The 16,731-nt window shown below is 49.1% G+C and overlaps 5 protein-coding genes across 5 annotated transcripts; 3 read left to right on the top strand and 2 right to left on the bottom strand.

Moving 5' to 3' along the window:
• Nucleotides 1–88: 88 nt before the first annotated feature.
• Nucleotides 89–1,078, bottom strand: Pdw03_0884 (uncharacterized protein; the record flags this gene model as incomplete). The annotated part of the gene is made up of 1 exon (XM_014679127.1): nucleotides 89–1,078. The coding sequence occupies one exon, from the start codon at nucleotides 1,076–1,078 to the stop codon at nucleotides 89–91; it is 990 nt and encodes a 329-aa protein (XP_014534613.1).
• Nucleotides 1,079–2,165: 1,087 nt separating this feature from the next.
• Pdw03_0883 (Aromatic-ring-hydroxylating dioxygenase, alpha subunit) lies at nucleotides 2,166–2,604 on the top strand (the record flags this gene model as incomplete). Its single annotated transcript, XM_066099744.1, has 3 exons — nucleotides 2,166–2,231; nucleotides 2,288–2,506; nucleotides 2,584–2,604. 3 exons carry the CDS (start codon nucleotides 2,166–2,168, stop codon nucleotides 2,602–2,604), a joined length of 306 nt encoding a protein of 101 aa, XP_065957471.1.
• Nucleotides 2,605–5,520: 2,916 nt separating this feature from the next.
• On the bottom strand, nucleotides 5,521–7,495 carry Pdw03_0882 (C6 transcription factor, putative; the record flags this gene model as incomplete). Its single annotated transcript, XM_014679125.2, has 3 exons — nucleotides 5,521–6,388; nucleotides 6,441–7,046; nucleotides 7,098–7,495. The coding sequence occupies 3 exons, from the start codon at nucleotides 7,493–7,495 to the stop codon at nucleotides 5,521–5,523; spliced, it is 1,872 nt and encodes a 623-aa protein (XP_014534611.2).
• Nucleotides 7,496–8,328: 833 nt separating this feature from the next.
• On the top strand, nucleotides 8,329–11,020 carry Pdw03_0881 (C6 transcription factor, putative; the record flags this gene model as incomplete). The annotated part of the gene is made up of 4 exons (XM_014679124.1): nucleotides 8,329–8,445; nucleotides 8,569–9,067; nucleotides 9,133–9,895; nucleotides 9,952–11,020. 4 exons carry the CDS (start codon nucleotides 8,329–8,331, stop codon nucleotides 11,018–11,020), a joined length of 2,448 nt encoding a protein of 815 aa, XP_014534610.1.
• Nucleotides 11,021–12,323: 1,303 nt separating this feature from the next.
• On the top strand, nucleotides 12,324–13,580 carry Pdw03_0880 (Mediator complex, subunit Med19; the record flags this gene model as incomplete). The annotated part of the gene is made up of 3 exons (XM_014679123.2): nucleotides 12,324–12,687; nucleotides 12,800–13,440; nucleotides 13,497–13,580. 3 exons carry the CDS (start codon nucleotides 12,324–12,326, stop codon nucleotides 13,578–13,580), a joined length of 1,089 nt encoding a protein of 362 aa, XP_014534609.2.
• Nucleotides 13,581–16,731: the final 3,151 nt, after the last annotated feature.

The raw sequence follows: 16,731 nt of genomic DNA, 5'->3' as shown, positions 1-16,731 counted from the left end.
TGTGATTTAGTGTGGTGTATGTCGTGCATTATTTACTGAGTAATTTCTATGTACAAATCATCTCCGAAGTCATTATTTAAATATGGATTTATGAGTCCGAGCTCGAACTCGGACTCGGGGCAGCGGAGAGACTCCGTCTGAGCGGGTCGGCGGACGAGTGCTTGGAGGACATTCGCTTGCGACGAGTCTGCGGGCTGTACTCTGGATTATCCGTGAACATGTCGCTGTCCGGCTGTGTAGCGCGGGCCTGATGTATCGAAAGATCCACAAAATCCGACAGGTCGGTCGGGGCCGAGCTGCTGCCACTCACCTCGGTGATGTGCACCAATTTTCCCAGGATCGCATATTCCAGCTTGAGCTTGACGCTGTAGACCATTGCCTTGAGAGTGACATGAATATCGAAGAGACCCGAGTACTGCACCCCGATAATGGCTGCGTCCATCACGATCATGACTACGTTCACAATCAAGAGTTGGACCAAGGTGCCTCGGTAGTGGCCTCTTGGGCGGAGATTCAGCAGTCGCACAGCTTCCCAGGAATAGATGATGGAAAGGATACATTCTTGGATGGAGAATCCGACCAATTGGATGCGCTCGAAGATGTTGAACCCGTGGGTGAAGAGCGATGATTTGTTTGAATGGCTGCCGAGCTCGAGGACGGAGCCCGGGATGTGTAGAATTATTGCATTGACGATGATCATAGCGAGAGTGGCGCGGAGGACCGCTGGGCTGTGGCAGACAAGATGCAATCGAGACCAGAGGACCAGCGACTGACCTGTCACCATCCCGACCCAAGCAACCAGCTCCATCGCCACGGGGAATATGTTGTTATAGATGTTGAAGATGATCAGGAGATATCCGAGACCAAACGGAATGATACTGAAGGAGGCGATGAGGAGACACCAGAAGTAGCACCCGCCATATCTCTTAAAAGTGGTGAAGCAGAGAACGATCAATTCCAAGGCATTGTACCAAGCAATGGCGATGAGGCAGGCGACTGCAGTACGCTCCGAGAATCTGGCATCGACGGAACCATCAGCGAGGCTGAAATTGCTGCCGGGGATGTCGGCAAGCGACATGAGGACATTGCTGTTGGTGGAAGCGATATTGTGCGATTATAGAACACGCATCGTGCCAAAACGGCTAGCAGAAGAACAGATACAAGCGAAAAGAGCCTCTGAACATGGAGGAAGGGGATATTTGCTACCGCGGAGAGAGATACGAGGCAAAACGGCAGGAGGTGGCGGAGAAAGTCGAAGATAAACCTTCATCAGTTGTTGTAGATTGATAGCCATTGGCCTACCAGAAAGACAAAATCGGGGCTTTTTCGGTGAATCCCCGATGGGGCTCGGGGGGTTCTTCTGATAGGTGCTTACGCCCTTCAATCTTGGGTCTACCTAGGTACCGAAGGGTAATTGGATACATTTTCATCGGAGATAAGCACAAGAGGAATAATTTTGATTTGTTTTTTTTTTTACAGATGACGAGATAGAAGAAGTTAGAGTAAATTTACTGTCTTTTCTATTATTGCTAGTGTGATAGGCTGGAGATAAGAGACGGCAGCAGGGATCATCAGAGGTACTCCGTGTGCGGAGTACGGAGTACGGAGTCAAGGGTGTCAAAGCTGCTCCGTTCTTGACCTAATATAGGACATCTCTGCCAAACACTAATCTATTTCTGGAAGCTGTTTAAATGTTTCTCTATATTAGCGTGAACTAGTGCTCGAACTGAACCTTTAATGTTGTATAGTACATTCTCCACTGTGTCTATGTTGTAGTACCCTAAAGCTTCCTGACCTTCGTTTCTCTATGTTGTAGACAATCTCATGCTATTGATCCGCTTCTCCTTCCCGGACCTCGGCACCAGCACCGAATCTCTCAACTTCACCCCCCCCCCCCCCCCCTTGTGCCTACGGATACCTGAAAAATACCCAGAACACTCTCACGATTTGATTCATCTTCTTTCCTTGTAATCCAAACACAGTGGCACGTTCCTAGCTAGAGAAGACCGAAGACGGCAGCCTGATTTGGTCTTGTGTCAGATCCAGAGACACTTGAGGCCCCGTCATTCACAAACCGGACGCAATGTGACTTCTCAAGCAGATGGTCATTCCGGACTATCCCCTGGTATAACGATGAGGGAAGCTGCGAGGCTGTCAGGTCCATCATGCCACACCCACAGGTGAAAGAACATGTGTGCAAGCTCTGCCGCAACGCCATGGATTGTGACGAAGTGAGTGAGATACAACCGCTTAACAAGCATGAAGTGGTCATCCTGACAAGCCTCAGACAGAGCTATACCGTGCCACGGGTTTGAAATGGCTCCGTGTGGAGTTAGTGTCTTTGGAGCAGCCGTTGACAGAACTTGCGATCCAGAATCATCAGAACACCGTTTTACCTCCAGGGATTATGTTGGATCAAATGGACCATGTGCTGAGTACGCTAAAGTCTCTTGGACCCAATGTGGTGCACGAAACAAATGATGCCCCTCCCAAACATGAGATCCACGTGCGTCATTCCTAAATCCGCTTGTGCCAACCTTTAAACCTTTGTGATTACCTAACCCTATTTTGACGATGCACCAGACAGAGTCTTTAGCTGTGTAGGGGTTTTAGAAAGATAAAGCTTACAAATTTAGGAATTTTATAGCTTGTGTGTAGGCTTACCATAAAATAGGTACCTGTCCAATTCACGATTTTTCCTCACGAGGTGAATTAAACGTTGGAGGTCACCAACATCAGGTAGTAGGATTTCCTCTTCTACCTTGGAAGCCTTCAGCACACTACACAAAGATGAAGTCCTTGATAAACGGACACACTCCGCGCAGGGGGTTCCCGCCCTCGAGTCATCTCCCTTGCTGGAGGAGAACGATTTCCCATGTGCCCCAAGCATCCACGGTACCTCTTTGGAGAGCGCTGGAGTGTGGAACAAGGGTTTTCTCATGGATTGAGGGGCCTCCAGCTCGGTTGCTTAATCATATATCAGAAAACCCGATCAAAGAAGAAGATTGATTCTGACATCAACGACACCGCTGGTTGCATGTCACGCTTGTGAGTGGATCCCTCTCGATCTAACTTCCTCGGGAGCGGAGAACCCGAGAAACTATCAATGCGCTATCGAAAATTAAATCTACAGGGGTTTCTGGATGCCTCTGTTAAAACTGTTGGAATGCGAGGGTAACCTGCAGGTGGCAAATAACTGACTCGTTTCAATGCAGACTTGACCTTCTGAGACGTTTGCTCAGAGACCTGAGTTTCCTTGCCTGCGCTCTTGAGAAGTAGGTGTCAAGGTACTTAGACGCGTCGAGGGACGGTTTCATGAGACTTGCCCAATGAGTATGGGCAACGGCGGCGAAATCATTAGCTCGACTACCCAACCCTAATGCGTGTCCATAATTCTTCACAACGGCTTCAGAGGTCGCGACTCGACGTTTTGTACGCAAAGCCTTTGTTCTTCTTGAGCGGGCCGATCAAATATGAAAGTTGCGCGATTTCCATATATCATTTGGAGCCCACATCATCGGAACTATCTCGCCCGTTTGCATCCTACTAGCCAAAAGGTCTGTGAGACACGCTTTTTGCGCCTCCACAAGGTCTGTCCTCGGGGTTACGAGGCGCAAGTCGTAGCTAGTCTCTCTGTTTCGCCTAGGAACCCCACAAAGCCGGCGAGGCTATATGCTCTTCCGGGCAGATGTCGAGGGAGCTAGTGGGCTTGTACGGATAGATGATGTCTACAATGGCGTGAGGTTATAGTTCGTCCTGGCGCGGGATATTCGCCAACTTCCAGAGTATGCTGTAGTTCATGGTAAGGGCTTCCTGATCAAGGTTGATAGTTTAAAAATACTCAGTGTGGTCGGCCAGCCATGGTAACTCGGAAGGAAGCGTCTCGAACTCGCCAAATTCTGACTAGTCGGGTTCAAATCCATCGCGGATCTTACAGACCACACCTAACAGATGGAGTTTATACGCTATTCCTACAACTTCTTCGGCCAGTGAGAGTCGAAACACCATCTCAATTGACTACCCTGACTACAGGGACCGTACCCCTTCTCACTGGAAGATACTGCCCGACATGATTGAAACATCGGACTGACTGCCCAGCACAGCACTTAAAGCTCTACTGGTTTATCTGCAGCGACCTCCAGTTGACACCAGAAAAAGCACCACGTCTGTCACCGTCTCTGCTCGAGTACTAACTAGGCCGACGACCTATTCACAAGCTCATCAGCAGCGAGCAAGAATTCAAAATTTACGAGCGATGTGCCGTGAAAGATCATATCCGCAATTCAGTCGCGCAAACTACCCCCTGCTCTTGATGAGTTCAGTCTCGGCGATAGAATCCAGTCCAGCAATCATACAATTGCTTGAACCATGGCAGTTCAAACAGCCTCTGAGGCTCTACTTCAATAGTTGCTTGATACTTTTCTGTAGTAATATTGGGATTATCTGTCTTGATGGTCTCTACAGGAAGTTTCAAAATGCAGAGCAAGCGCGGAGATAATGATGAGAATGATCGCTTTGGAGGACCTTGGAAATACATTCTGTTCCGCCCCGTGGGATCCGCCGTTCGCCGGCGTTGTCCACGGGGTCCGGTCCCTTCATCCGAGGGCCACATGCCGCAGCCTGCCAGCGCCTTCACGGGCGCCTGGTCGGATCCCCTGCGTGCGGACTGGTGCTGAGGAGTTTAGTGGGGGCAATTGGATGGTTTCAGAAAGGGTCCACAAGAAGCTGAAGCCCTGGTACAATCGTCTTCAGGCATGAACCTCGTAACATCGGGCATCTGACTGCTGGTCGCTCTGCACCTTCGTACGATTGCAAGAAATGGGTGGGCACAGGAACTCCCTGGTTCGAACTCGAGCGCAAGCACATCGTGGAGCGGATCTACCATTCTCTCAAAGTGGCATTGTCGAACCCACCCTCGATGCCTAGTAAGTGCATGTCAAATCCAAGGGCTTTTCAATCCTTGAAGACGCTCTTGGAATACTGGAACGCCTTGACGAAGGCCTAGTGATCTGCTGCTCTTGAGCCTAAAGATTGTCAGAAGAGGGAGACCCCCCCCCCCTTCCACCCCACCACGGAAAGAGGACTAACCCATGCCAACATGAAAGCCAATCCCGATAACCTTCAGTTCCAATCTCCAAGCGTTCTTAAGCAACGCTCCCGTGATTTCAAGGGGAGCCCCGAATTTAGAACCCGGAGGTATATACGATATACATACCCCCTGACGGGATGTAGGTGGCAACTATGCCCAATAGTTGAAAGGCGGCAATAGGCGAACAACACGCAAAGGGAAAGGATTCCAGTGGCAGGCATTAATCGATGTATACTGCACCTGCTGCAGCTCGAAGCAATATCCAATTGGTCAAATGCTTGCAGTACATGGTTTATTCATTACTGGACAAAATCGTGTAGGATTTTTTATTCATTATGCACAGCAGGTAGAGGGGTATTTCACAAAAACAAAAACAATCACGCTCAGTTCCTTGTCCAAATTAATATCCCAAGTGTTATAAGAAAATGATTTCACAGCCCGACGTGGTATCCCGGGTATGCATCACCGGCCAGCTGTATCCCTGACAACGGGTCTTGAGAATAAATCTCCTGATTCGACAGATAGCCCAGTGAGCCATCCATTAGAGTTTTCTCTATGGACGCAGACTCGTCCTCGAATTGCTCTAGATGTCCATGCACGTCCCACTTCCTATCACAATATTTGAGCATATCGCGAGCATTGGACAAGCAGCTGATGGCACGTGCGTGGCAGTTGAACAAGTCCTCATCGCCCAGAACTGGCGGCTCTGGAGTTCCAGCCGGGACGTATGGGGGCACGGGGACGGTGGCGCTAATGAGCTTGTCGTAATTGCGGGACAGGACATCGACAAACAATCGAGCCACTTGGTGCACGCGCTGGATGTCCAGGTATGTCAGGAAGGGCAGGGCGCTGGGATTTTCTAGGACCTGGTGAATTTGGCTGATGTAGTCCATGCACCGGTCGAATAGGAGGGCTTTGTTGTAGTCATGGAGAGTTGGATATCGGTGGGAAGGGGATAGCAGGATGATGATGGTGTATAATAATTCAAGTCGGTATAGAAGTGGGAAGTGGATGGGAGCATTTTGGGGGCATGACTGGAACCATTCCCGGGCTCGCCAGCATAGAGTCCAAATGAGGACCAGAGGTTGCGAGGATGGATTGCGTCCACTGTAGTGCATTTCTTGATAGCCCACCGACAGAATTTGTCGGATTTTAATGATGTGCAACGCAGGCGCCGGGTTGCGTAGGAAAATATGAGTTTGCTCCTCGGGGACTCCTGGTGCGGTAGTTGATGGTAATGCAACATTCACAGATCCGTCGGAGAACGAGTAGGTTCTCTGCATGGCAGGGCTTAAACCTCTGTGACAAACAGTAAGCAGGGTGGTAATCAAGGAACAGAATGATTACGAACCTGTCTAGACAATAAATGCAATGAAACACACGCCGGCGAATATCAAGTCGATCGGGATTGGTCGAAACTTCAGCAGGGGGGTCTTGATGCAAGCCCAGATCGATCGCAACCTTGACAGCCATTCCAACCAAATACCAACTACGGAAGCGTGCTGGATCAACCAAAGAATATTGAGCAAGCAGCAGAATTGCTTGGATTCCCGAGATTGACCCAGGGCGGAGGACTTCCTCGGCATATGTCAAAGCTTCTGACACGAGAGCCCACGCCCGTTGATGGCTCTTATCATTGTGATGGTATGAAACTGACGCCGAAGCGATGGCGAGAACCATACGCAGCATCCAATGGTCGAACGGTTTGGCAAATCGGCCCCCTGACTGGTATACGGCATCCACCGAGGTCCAGAAGTTCGTTTCGACAAAGAAAGGCAGCTGGACGAACACATTATCAAAATAGTATTGAAGCAACGGCGCCGCTTCGTGCCGCGCAAGTAGTGAATAGGGAACGGGTGGTGGGGAGGAATCGGCTAGGGCGACTGAGAGGAGAAGGTTGGCGAAGGAGGTACTCGAGGTGATGCCGTGGAAGTCACGCGAAGTCGCATTAACGGACCTTTTGAACTGTCAACGGGCTAACCAAACAACACAATTCAGTCAAACTGACAAAAAACCAAAATCGCCAACTAAATCGTCAATATCCGAAACCTCTCTCCGGTGTGCAGGGCTCAATGCACTTTCAGACGCGACGGAGGTGATCGACATCTCCCGAGGGATCCCATCACCCTCCGCAGATAGCGAGGTTGATCGAGCACGTATCTGGCTGATCTTTTTCTCCAGCTTCTCACAATACCCTTCCAGCGACGCAACATAACTCCTTTCTTTTCCCTTGGCGAACTCATCGCTTGCCCCAGAGCAAGTGGTCGCCTTGCCAACTCTTTCGCAAGCCGAACATGCGGGGAGCTTGCCGTCGCATTTGATCTTCGCGGTCCGACATCTCGAGCAGGCAGCGACTGGACGACTTACCTTGAGCAAGGGATTATCCAAGAAGGCTGTGACGGACATCTCTGCTCATTATACTGGTCATTTATGGAGTTGGCAAATTCGAGGATTTGGGACCCCCACTCTCTCCCCTCCCTTGCATCTCCAGAAACTCCAACTGGGCTCAAATGCTCACGTGACGGGACCAATCCAGAATGTGTTTAGCACAAAGTCAAAAGGGATGAACCTGCATGAGTTTGGGGAAAGGATTCGCGACTAATGTAAAAGAAGTAAGCCTTGGCCGAAGCCGTTCAAACCCGAGAATGACTCCACTGAAAACAAATCTTTTCCACGAAACCGATTCTTATAGGATAAGACTAGGAGGGGGGGGGGGGGGGGAAGATCGGTGGAACCGCACGGACGACGAGAATCTCCCTAAATTGTTCAGACGCTCTTCTATCAATCGACCTATGAAGCCTTTCACCTGCTATTACATCGATCAAAAATACTAGAAATCAAGATCAAATGCCTATAAAGAATTAGCTGTTCAATAGCTCGAAAGTTTGGACCGAACAAGAATTGGTGAACTTGGACCAAGTCTCTCTAGTTCAGCTGCCCGGTGCCTCCACATCGATCCACCTTACCTTGCCCAACCTTTTTCTCCAGATCCGGACCGAGCCCCTCTTGAAAATCACTGTGGCCCCATTCCCTTTCCAGACTTCTTCTTCTCATCTCTTCGAACTCGAAACATTCCTTTGTCAAAGCCTCCCCTCCCCCTCCCTTCCCCTCTTCGGGAGCCTCATCATGTCGACTGGTTACAACATTGATATTCGAAAGGTACCTTGGGTATAAATCGCAAATGATGTGATCGGTCCTTTCTCGGCCTTCCTTTTCTCTGATACCCTATTTGGCCCACCATGACCTCAAGTCCCGACTATTCCTCCACAGGGTTGAAGTCACCAGAATTACACTCCCTAGAGCCACCAGACGGTCGCATCGCTCACACATTAACCGCCTGCACAAGGTGTAGACAGGTATGTATGCGACATTGATTCCCTCTTCTCTCCACTTCCCCGTCCCTGCCATCTCGGGATTTCCTGTCTTAGTGACTTTCTTTTTCGTGGTGCTGTTCCGGAGCTGATCCACCTTCCGTGCAGCGAAAGTCCAGATGCGATCCCGGGATTCCACGATGTGCGCCCTGCGAACGAAGCAATGCCAAGTGCGTGTATTATGACTCGGCCCGAGATTCAACTATACCTCGGACCTATATTGTATCGCTCAGAGAGAAAGCCCGGGCATTAGAAAGAGAGCTTGCCAAAGCTGAGAATGAGATACAACATGCGGCCGATGCCGAGTTGATGGTGCGAGGGGCCGGACGCATTCGGTTCAAGGAGAACGACGAGCCGCGATATCTTGGGGCCTCAAGTGGCATCGCTATAACTCGGTTGGTCATGGAGATGGCGAAGCAGAACACCGACTCCAAAAGCATCAAGGATGTTGTTCCTGAATTCACCGCACAGGAGATCAAAGACGCGTTTGCTGAAGAAGACTCGAAACCAACATCAAAAGTCTATCCTATGATAAGCTCGATCCCACAACCCAACTTACCCCCGAAGGCTCTGACCTATAAATTGATTGATCTTTTTGTGGCCAAAGGTATTACACGCATTTCGCTCGGTCTCTTTTATTCCTGTAACTCATGTGGCTGATTCGTTGTATAGCACAAGCATTACTACCCCTCCTGCACGAGCCCACATTTCGACAAGAAGTAGAAGAGGTTTTCAATGGCTCTGCAGATCCCTGCAAAAACTTCCAACTGCGGATGGTCATCGCCATTAGCATGCAGAAAATGAGCACAGAATATGCTGGCCTCGCTGATAGTTATTATCTTGCGGCCTTGCCCTACCTAGAACCCACGCTCAAACGAATGGATCTGGGGGCTCTGCAATGCCTTGTGCTCATTGCCTCCTATTCAATAGTAACGCCCACTCGCACAGCCGCGTATTGGGTCGTGGGGACGGCTGCCAAACTTTGTCAGGACCTGGGGTTGACCGAAGAAGCCACCATTACCAAATCACCGTGTGGGATACCATTGAATCCATTGGAGATCGACATGCGCCGAAGGTTGTTTTGGATCGTCTCATCAATGGAGTTCGGTCTTTCTCATAGCTTGGGTCGATGTAGCAGCTATTGCGTCAGCCACGACCATATCAATGTGAAATTCTTTGAGCTAGTGGATGACCGGTACATCACCGCGGAGGGGATCACCCCTGGAGCGAAACCCGTGCTAGCCAAATGCATTGCCGTTCACTTTTTCAAAATGCGACTACTCCAACTGGAGCCTAGGAGAATGCTCTACTCGAACAGACGAGAGAGCCCAGTCGATGACCAGGATCCATGGTTTTCTCAAATGCTGGCCAAAATAGACCATTGGATGGCCACGACTCCCAAGAACGACGACGGCAGTGGGCTCGATGTGAAATGGTTCGTTGATTATCTTACTTGCTGAAAGACAAATTTGCTGACAGTGGCTTCTACAGGTTTCAAGGGAGACGGAACACCATCATTGTTCTCATGTATCGTCCATCGCCGCAGATCCCCGAGCCAACAGTCTACGCTGCCAAAACTTGCTATGATGCAGCCATTTCCAACATTGCCATGCATAAGGAACAGATGATCACTGGATCCGTCGACCTGACCTGGGTGTTTGTACAAGCTCTCTTCATGGCTTTAAATACTGTGCTCTGGACCCTTTCATATCCCGAAATTCGAAAAGAGCACACCATTGAGGAAGTCCAAGGGCACCTGGATATGGCCCTTGAAGTGATCGTATTCTCCGCCGAACGTTGGCCAGGTGTTCAATCTGCCTTCCTCCTTTACAAACGCCTTGTTGCCGCATGCTTGAAAGCATACAGGACGGAAGAATCGTTTGTTGTACACTCACCTTCTAACCATCCTACGCCAACCTCCTCGCAGGGTTTGACCCCTCCAGCAATGTCCAGCCCGTCCAGCAGTACAACTGCTTCACATTATTCCAATAATCACCGTGGGAGCAAGCTATCAACCGGTGACACCGCCTCAAACGGTACTCATTCCAGGGGACAATCGGCTGATCCTACATTCACTCAAGAATCAACCCCACCTGCAGTGGCCCCCCCATCCTCCAAAGAACAACAAATGCCATCGGTTTCCTCCGCATTCGACATGCACCCACCACTCACAGCCCAGAGTGTGGCACCACACTATACGTCAAGAGCCTACGTTGGGCCGACACTTTACCCTGATGTATCCATCGACCCGAGCACGCCTTACAACACGATACCTTCGGTTGTTCCTGGCCTGCAAGGCTGGGACCCCAACTTCTCACTTGCCTCAACAACCGCGGGCCATTTGGCATACACCGATGCAACCGTCGATCCCGGGAACTGGTCCGCTTCCATTGGAGACCAGTACTCTCAGTACTTTAATGAGCCATTCCCAGTCCCTTCGTGGCGTGAGCGCACCCTCAGCCAACAAGAGCAAATCGAGCTTCTGGCTTCCCTCGAACACAACATACCCGATGTTTCTGCGCAACTGGTTAATGAGTATAACGCTTACTATCAGTCCTAAGGTTCTGATGCAATCATTCTCACTCCGTCTGCGGGGATGATTTTGTGTTGAAGAGCTCTGGCACTTAGTGGAGAGCTGTGCTTTGATTTCCGATGTGTCACCGCTATTTTGTTTTGAACTGGGTCATCTTCTGACCATTGACGAAATGTGTCTTCATCAATGGCCATGTTACCAACCGGGCTGGAGGTCGCCCATGCCGAGAAAGGCCTGAGACCACCTGACCCGGCTTTTCTCGGCGAACAGTCTTTCAATAGCAAGAGAGGCCGAAAGAGAAACAATTAACCAATTGTTTCAAGTTCCATAAGATTTTTTTTCTTTCATGACTTTGACGGACTGGGATAGCAGATGGGCTCAGGCAAGATCGGGGATCCGCTACCAACGGCTAAAGAGTGCTGTATAATTGGATTTGCATGTTCCGCACACCTTTATGTAGTGAATATTCCATCGACTGTCGGGGATTAGTCCCGGCAAATACGTGCCTTTGAGTAAAGTTTGTCTTTGGACGACTCAATGTTCTCGCCACTCGCTAAGGAGACCTCGGAATGATTATTTGCATTCATCAATTGATGCACTCCCACTGTGGCACATGGGGAAGATAGAAACGAGTAAGAGATTTGCAATGAATAATAGATGAATATGTAAATGTATACTTGGTACATAAGTCAAAAAAATCTACACAGGTGCCCAAATAAAGTACATCGGGCCAAGACCAGTCACGTGAATGGATCAATTCGCCGTCATCCTCGCCGGCTTTGACCACGGGATTGTCTCTCCATCATCACTCCTTCACCACAGCCGATCATCAGCCACCCAATCTGTACTACTCAAAGGGATTCAGTCCAGTCCCTTGGAATGCAGATGATCTAGTTCGCCCGTTGAAAGACTTGCTCGCCTGCTTGAGCGACCGTCGATTGTGACCGGGACCCCCCTCTCCAGGCACTGTTATCAAACTTTGCGATTCGGATCCAGAGCCGCTCTGGTTATTACCGTCTCTGCATGCTGAACTTTTCCTCGGGCTCTCATGTCTGATCGCACTCACCCTCTATCCTTTCAAGCAAGACCACCTTCACCTTCCTCACCCGCCTCCGCGTCTCTGAAAGAGAACCATCGGTTGCCCATTTGTTCGGAACACATCCCCCAGACCCCGACATCCCCTCCGTTGATGTCGGTGAGCGAACAAAGTCATGCCGCCAACTTCATATCCTCGCATACATCACCGAATCAGGCGACGGTCCAACATCCGAACATCTCCTCTCCCCCAACCTTTGCGCCGATGTCTACCCAAGTCTCCCAGCAACCCACAATGAGCGCAACCAACCAATTCCCCACTCCTGCCAGCAGTTTCAGTGGTAACCTTGCGAATCCGACTTCGGAGGATGTGGATCAGGGGAGAATATCTTTCAGCATGAGGATACAGGACTCGGCAGAAAACTCGGGGGCACGTCCCTCTCGGCAACCAACCCAACATAGACCCTCCAGCCATGATCGGCAGCCTTTGCAAACAGACAGTACCACTGATTTTGCCACCGGGCAGGGTCAGCATTCGACAGACCCCGATGCTATGGAGGTAGACACAGAGCCGACTCGCCGGGCAGATACCACCCTCAGTCTCGATCTGGACTCTCTTCAGAAAGAGCTCACCTCCGCTTTTCATCTTTGCAAGAGCTGTAAGATTCCCCAAAATGCATCATGGCATCTGCTGCATGCAGCTGCGTGGATGCACTGATCTTGCTCATTCTAGGAACTGAAGTTGTTAACACTGCTTTTACTCCTTGATAGCTCCGATCGTTACTGGTCCAGACCCTTCATTGGATCTCGTTTCTCTCTATGGGTTAGGCTCAATCGCGCACTCGGTAGCACGCACGGATCCCGTGACGGGAGAGAAGATCAACCGCCTCAGGAAGTCGTATGAAGGAAAGCTGAAAGGGCTAGGACTAGCAGGACGGAACAAACCCCTCAAACAGGAAATTGGCGCTCCTGGCAGTCTGAGATACATGACTTTATGGCCCGACGAGGAATGGCAGAACCAGAAGGTGCACGGCAAGACCATCAAAGTTTCAGACATGGATTCGGCTCTACAAAGTCTTCAATCGCGGGCTATGCAAATGGAACCAGGACTGATTCCTAACAACGATTTCTGGGAAGATATCTTGGGCCACGAAAAGCAGGCCAAGAATCCAGCGGCAGGCGAGACAGGCAAGAAGATTGCCCCGGCTCCAACAGCTGGCCGTCCCTCTACTCAATTCTATGCCGCATCTCCACGACCACAGGAAGCAGAGCGGCCTCGGCCTAGCAGAGGTCGCAAGAGACATTACGATGATAATAGCTTTGCCGGCTATGGCGAAGGGTTTGTGGATGATGATGATGACCCCGGATTTTACTCGAATGGCGAGGGAACTGGGAAGAAGAAACGCAAGAAGGTATTGCAACCCCATGAACAGTAACCCAGTCTATTGATAATAATTAATCTAATCAGGACCACGTCGCAAAGGTGTCAACCCCTATGTCTGAAAGAGGCGCTAGCTACGGGGTCGGCATGTTCGGCATCGGGGCCAGATGACGAAATGGGTTCTATGATCACTTCGTATCAACCAAAAGCTGTTTCTGTTTTAAAAAAAAAGATTTCGATGAAACACCAAACACCAATTTTGCCCATATTAACTTGGGGGTGATGGGCCGATGGCTCGAGCCGAGTCTTGCCACTGTGCAAGGCCGTGACGGGTACTCGATGTCTATTTTGTCCCACCCCTCGATCCTTTTTTTTTCATTCTCAGTACATGTTGCATCACGGTGCTGGATATACCCGGCTTCATCAATCGGACGGCGTTTTGGGCGGGAAACAAAGTTATCCAAAGTGGATATGATCAATTGCTTTTATTCGTAAGCTTTGTTTTCTCCCCCTTGTTTTTTTTTTTTTCGTTTCTATCTTTTTTTTAAAATCTCGTGCACAGCTATTCGAGATCTGCACTGTTGTAATGGTTGGTTTTTCTGATTTTCTCAACGGTTATCTTATGCTTGCAGCTTGTTTCCATGATTCTTCTACCGGCCAACCTCGATGGTCCACTGCGTCCATCTTCACCGATTCTAGGGAGTGTGACACTTTTGTTCCTTTTTAAAACATCCGTGAGTTTTTTGAGGCCTTGATCTTGGCAGCGTGGAGATCTTATTCCGCGATGACGAGACAGGGAAGAATTAGTCAATCGATTCAATAGAGGACAAGAGGATTCCTTGTAAGGTAGAAGATGTAGTCGGAATATGCAGTTGGCTTGTGATTGATATGCTAGCTCAATAGCTAGTTTCCTCTCGCTGGGATATTCCAAGGCCGTCCAAACAACCTCATGAAAGCACCCAAGAACCCTACAAAATGATGTCCCTTGAATCGTTCCGGCTTACCTAGATCAGCTAGCCCCTAAGTAGTGCAGTAGGCTTCGTTGCGAAAATCCTCAAGCTAGTTCTTGCTGTAAAATTCTATCCCAAGTTTCAACGACACGGGGTTCATCACATCAAGAAAACAAACGGCAACATTACTATCTTGAGCTAGCAGAGAGTTAACGTAAAGTCAAGGTAACCAGAGAAGAAAAGGCGAAAGACAGAAGCCACGATCAAAAGAAAATGGAAAATGGGCAGAAGATAACTAGGTGCCGTATGTGCCTTGCGGGTTGAGTAGGTCCAGGTTGCAACCTCTGTAGAGGTAATCGAAAGCGATGCTTGTCTAGCCGCTACGATAGCGAACTAGATCCCGAGGACAAGTTGGAATAGAATTAAGTCTGTCACGCTGCTAGAGCGACTGAACGTTTCGAAGTCGAGGTGGATTGTATGCGCAAGTGAGGCATTGATGTAGGGCTCTATTGCGCTAGGGTTTTCAAAGATGATGGGATTTTGATTCAGTTGGTTCTGGAAGTCGAGGGTGTGGGTTTGGTTGACTTGCTAGATATAGAAAGTAAATACCTTAAAGCAGGTAGAATTTTCGACGTCCTCGCTCCATGGGTAGGCTTAGAAATAGGCGTCAAAGACACGGAGTAGAGTGTCGTTGTAGAGATGGTCGTACATCTTTGTAAGGACTTGGTGCTCGCTACTGGGGGTAGCGTAGAACTACGTAGCGGACGAATTATTACGTTAAGAAGTTGGCTTGTCTCGGCTTCATCGATGATGATGTAGAATTCTAAGACGGGACTGGGATTATTTAAACTAGTCCTATGTCTATTTGCCTTGGAATTTGGTAAAAGGTAGTGGGTAGGAATTCGGTTATCTCTGCCAACCTCTTTGTAAGACTGAGAATTGCTTCCGAGAAAGCGGGCTATTATTAAAGACTAGAACGGGTCTGCCCTAAGCAAGAAAATCGGTATATCCGGTGGGTAAAGTGTTTTTCTATATGTGCTGCTGCTCTTCAATTTCAGAAGAGATCAAACTCTGGTGACGACGAAAGAATGACAGTCTCAGTCGACCTTCGATCTGTTTTTTTTTGCTGAAGAGATTTGGCCATTACCCCCGGAAGAGCGATATCTCGTACGCTGATGTTCAGACCCTTGTGTCGAGTGTAGTAAATCGAGTGTAGTTAATAAGATTGATGGCCGAGTAAGAGTACTTCTCTAATTTTATCACATCACTTCATCCTTCATGATAGCATCTACTATTGTGTCTCTTCAAGTAGGTGAGTTACTTTATATGACAGATAATACAAAGCTCCATCCTTCTCACACTGCTGGGCAGCAACTTCTGCAACTGTATAAGATAAGTTGAGGCTGTCATACAAGCCTCTGGACCTTCTCTGTCCCTGGTAGGTAGTAGTCACTTGAGTAGATTTACAGGATGTATCTCTAGAGTCGTACTTCATTCCCCGTTTATCATTTTCAGGGCACATTTATTTACCAAAATATCGGGGTTTGCCACCCGGAAGAGTCTCCTTTGTGATAGTCCAGCGATCTTTGCAATCGGGGTGGGAGGAGGTACGTAGGAGACCTTGCAGCTTACTTGACCCGCAATGGAAAATAATGCAATGCGAAACTTGCTTCGTGTGATACAGCTGGAATCCTTTGAACCCCTCGATGTCAGATTCAAGATCTGATCCTTCGTTTTTCAGGCAGACCTACAGCTTAGTCTCTTTTTGGGGTCCAAATTTGTCGGTCAAACGTAACCCATCGCGAAACTGAGTGAAGCCATTCCTTTTACTGTATCTCAAATGTTCTCCAGGTGAGAAAAGGCCGAAGGCCGAGCTCTGCAGCATGTAGCCTCCAGTCTTGAGCTATTTTGGGGGCTACTAGGTACTATTAACAACATCGCATCAGCACTTGCAAGTTGATTCGCTCGAATTGCATTCCCAGAACAACCTTGCCGAAGTCCCAGGGTCCTTTGAGACTACGAAGTAACCATCGGAATCCCTTTATACTTCCAACACATCATGTCTTCGGAAACGGACCAGCATCTCGCTCTCTGAGACTCTCCTGTGTCACTACCTGCCGCTGAGTCTGATGAAACCGAGTCAGAAAAACAGACAGCCACTCAGCCAGCGATACCCCCCTCCGCCAAATGGAGGACTCATAGCATGGCTTCAGGTTACGGATGCTTTCTTCTTATTTTTCAACTCTTGGTAAGTTCCATCTTGACAAATTCTTCAGATAACTAAGGGACAAAGAGAGGTCTGCAAAGTGCATGTAATCAGTGCCTCAATGCATCAACTACTCTTCAACATAACCTACTCCGCGTGATCGTAC

The sequence above is a fragment of the Penicillium digitatum genome, chromosome 4 (genome assembly GCF_016767815.1).
Source record: "Penicillium digitatum chromosome 4, complete sequence".
Lineage (NCBI taxonomy): Eukaryota > Fungi > Ascomycota > Eurotiomycetes > Eurotiales > Aspergillaceae > Penicillium > Penicillium digitatum.
Note: the sequence above shows the minus strand (reverse complement) of the source record. Positions and strands in the feature narration are given on the sequence as shown.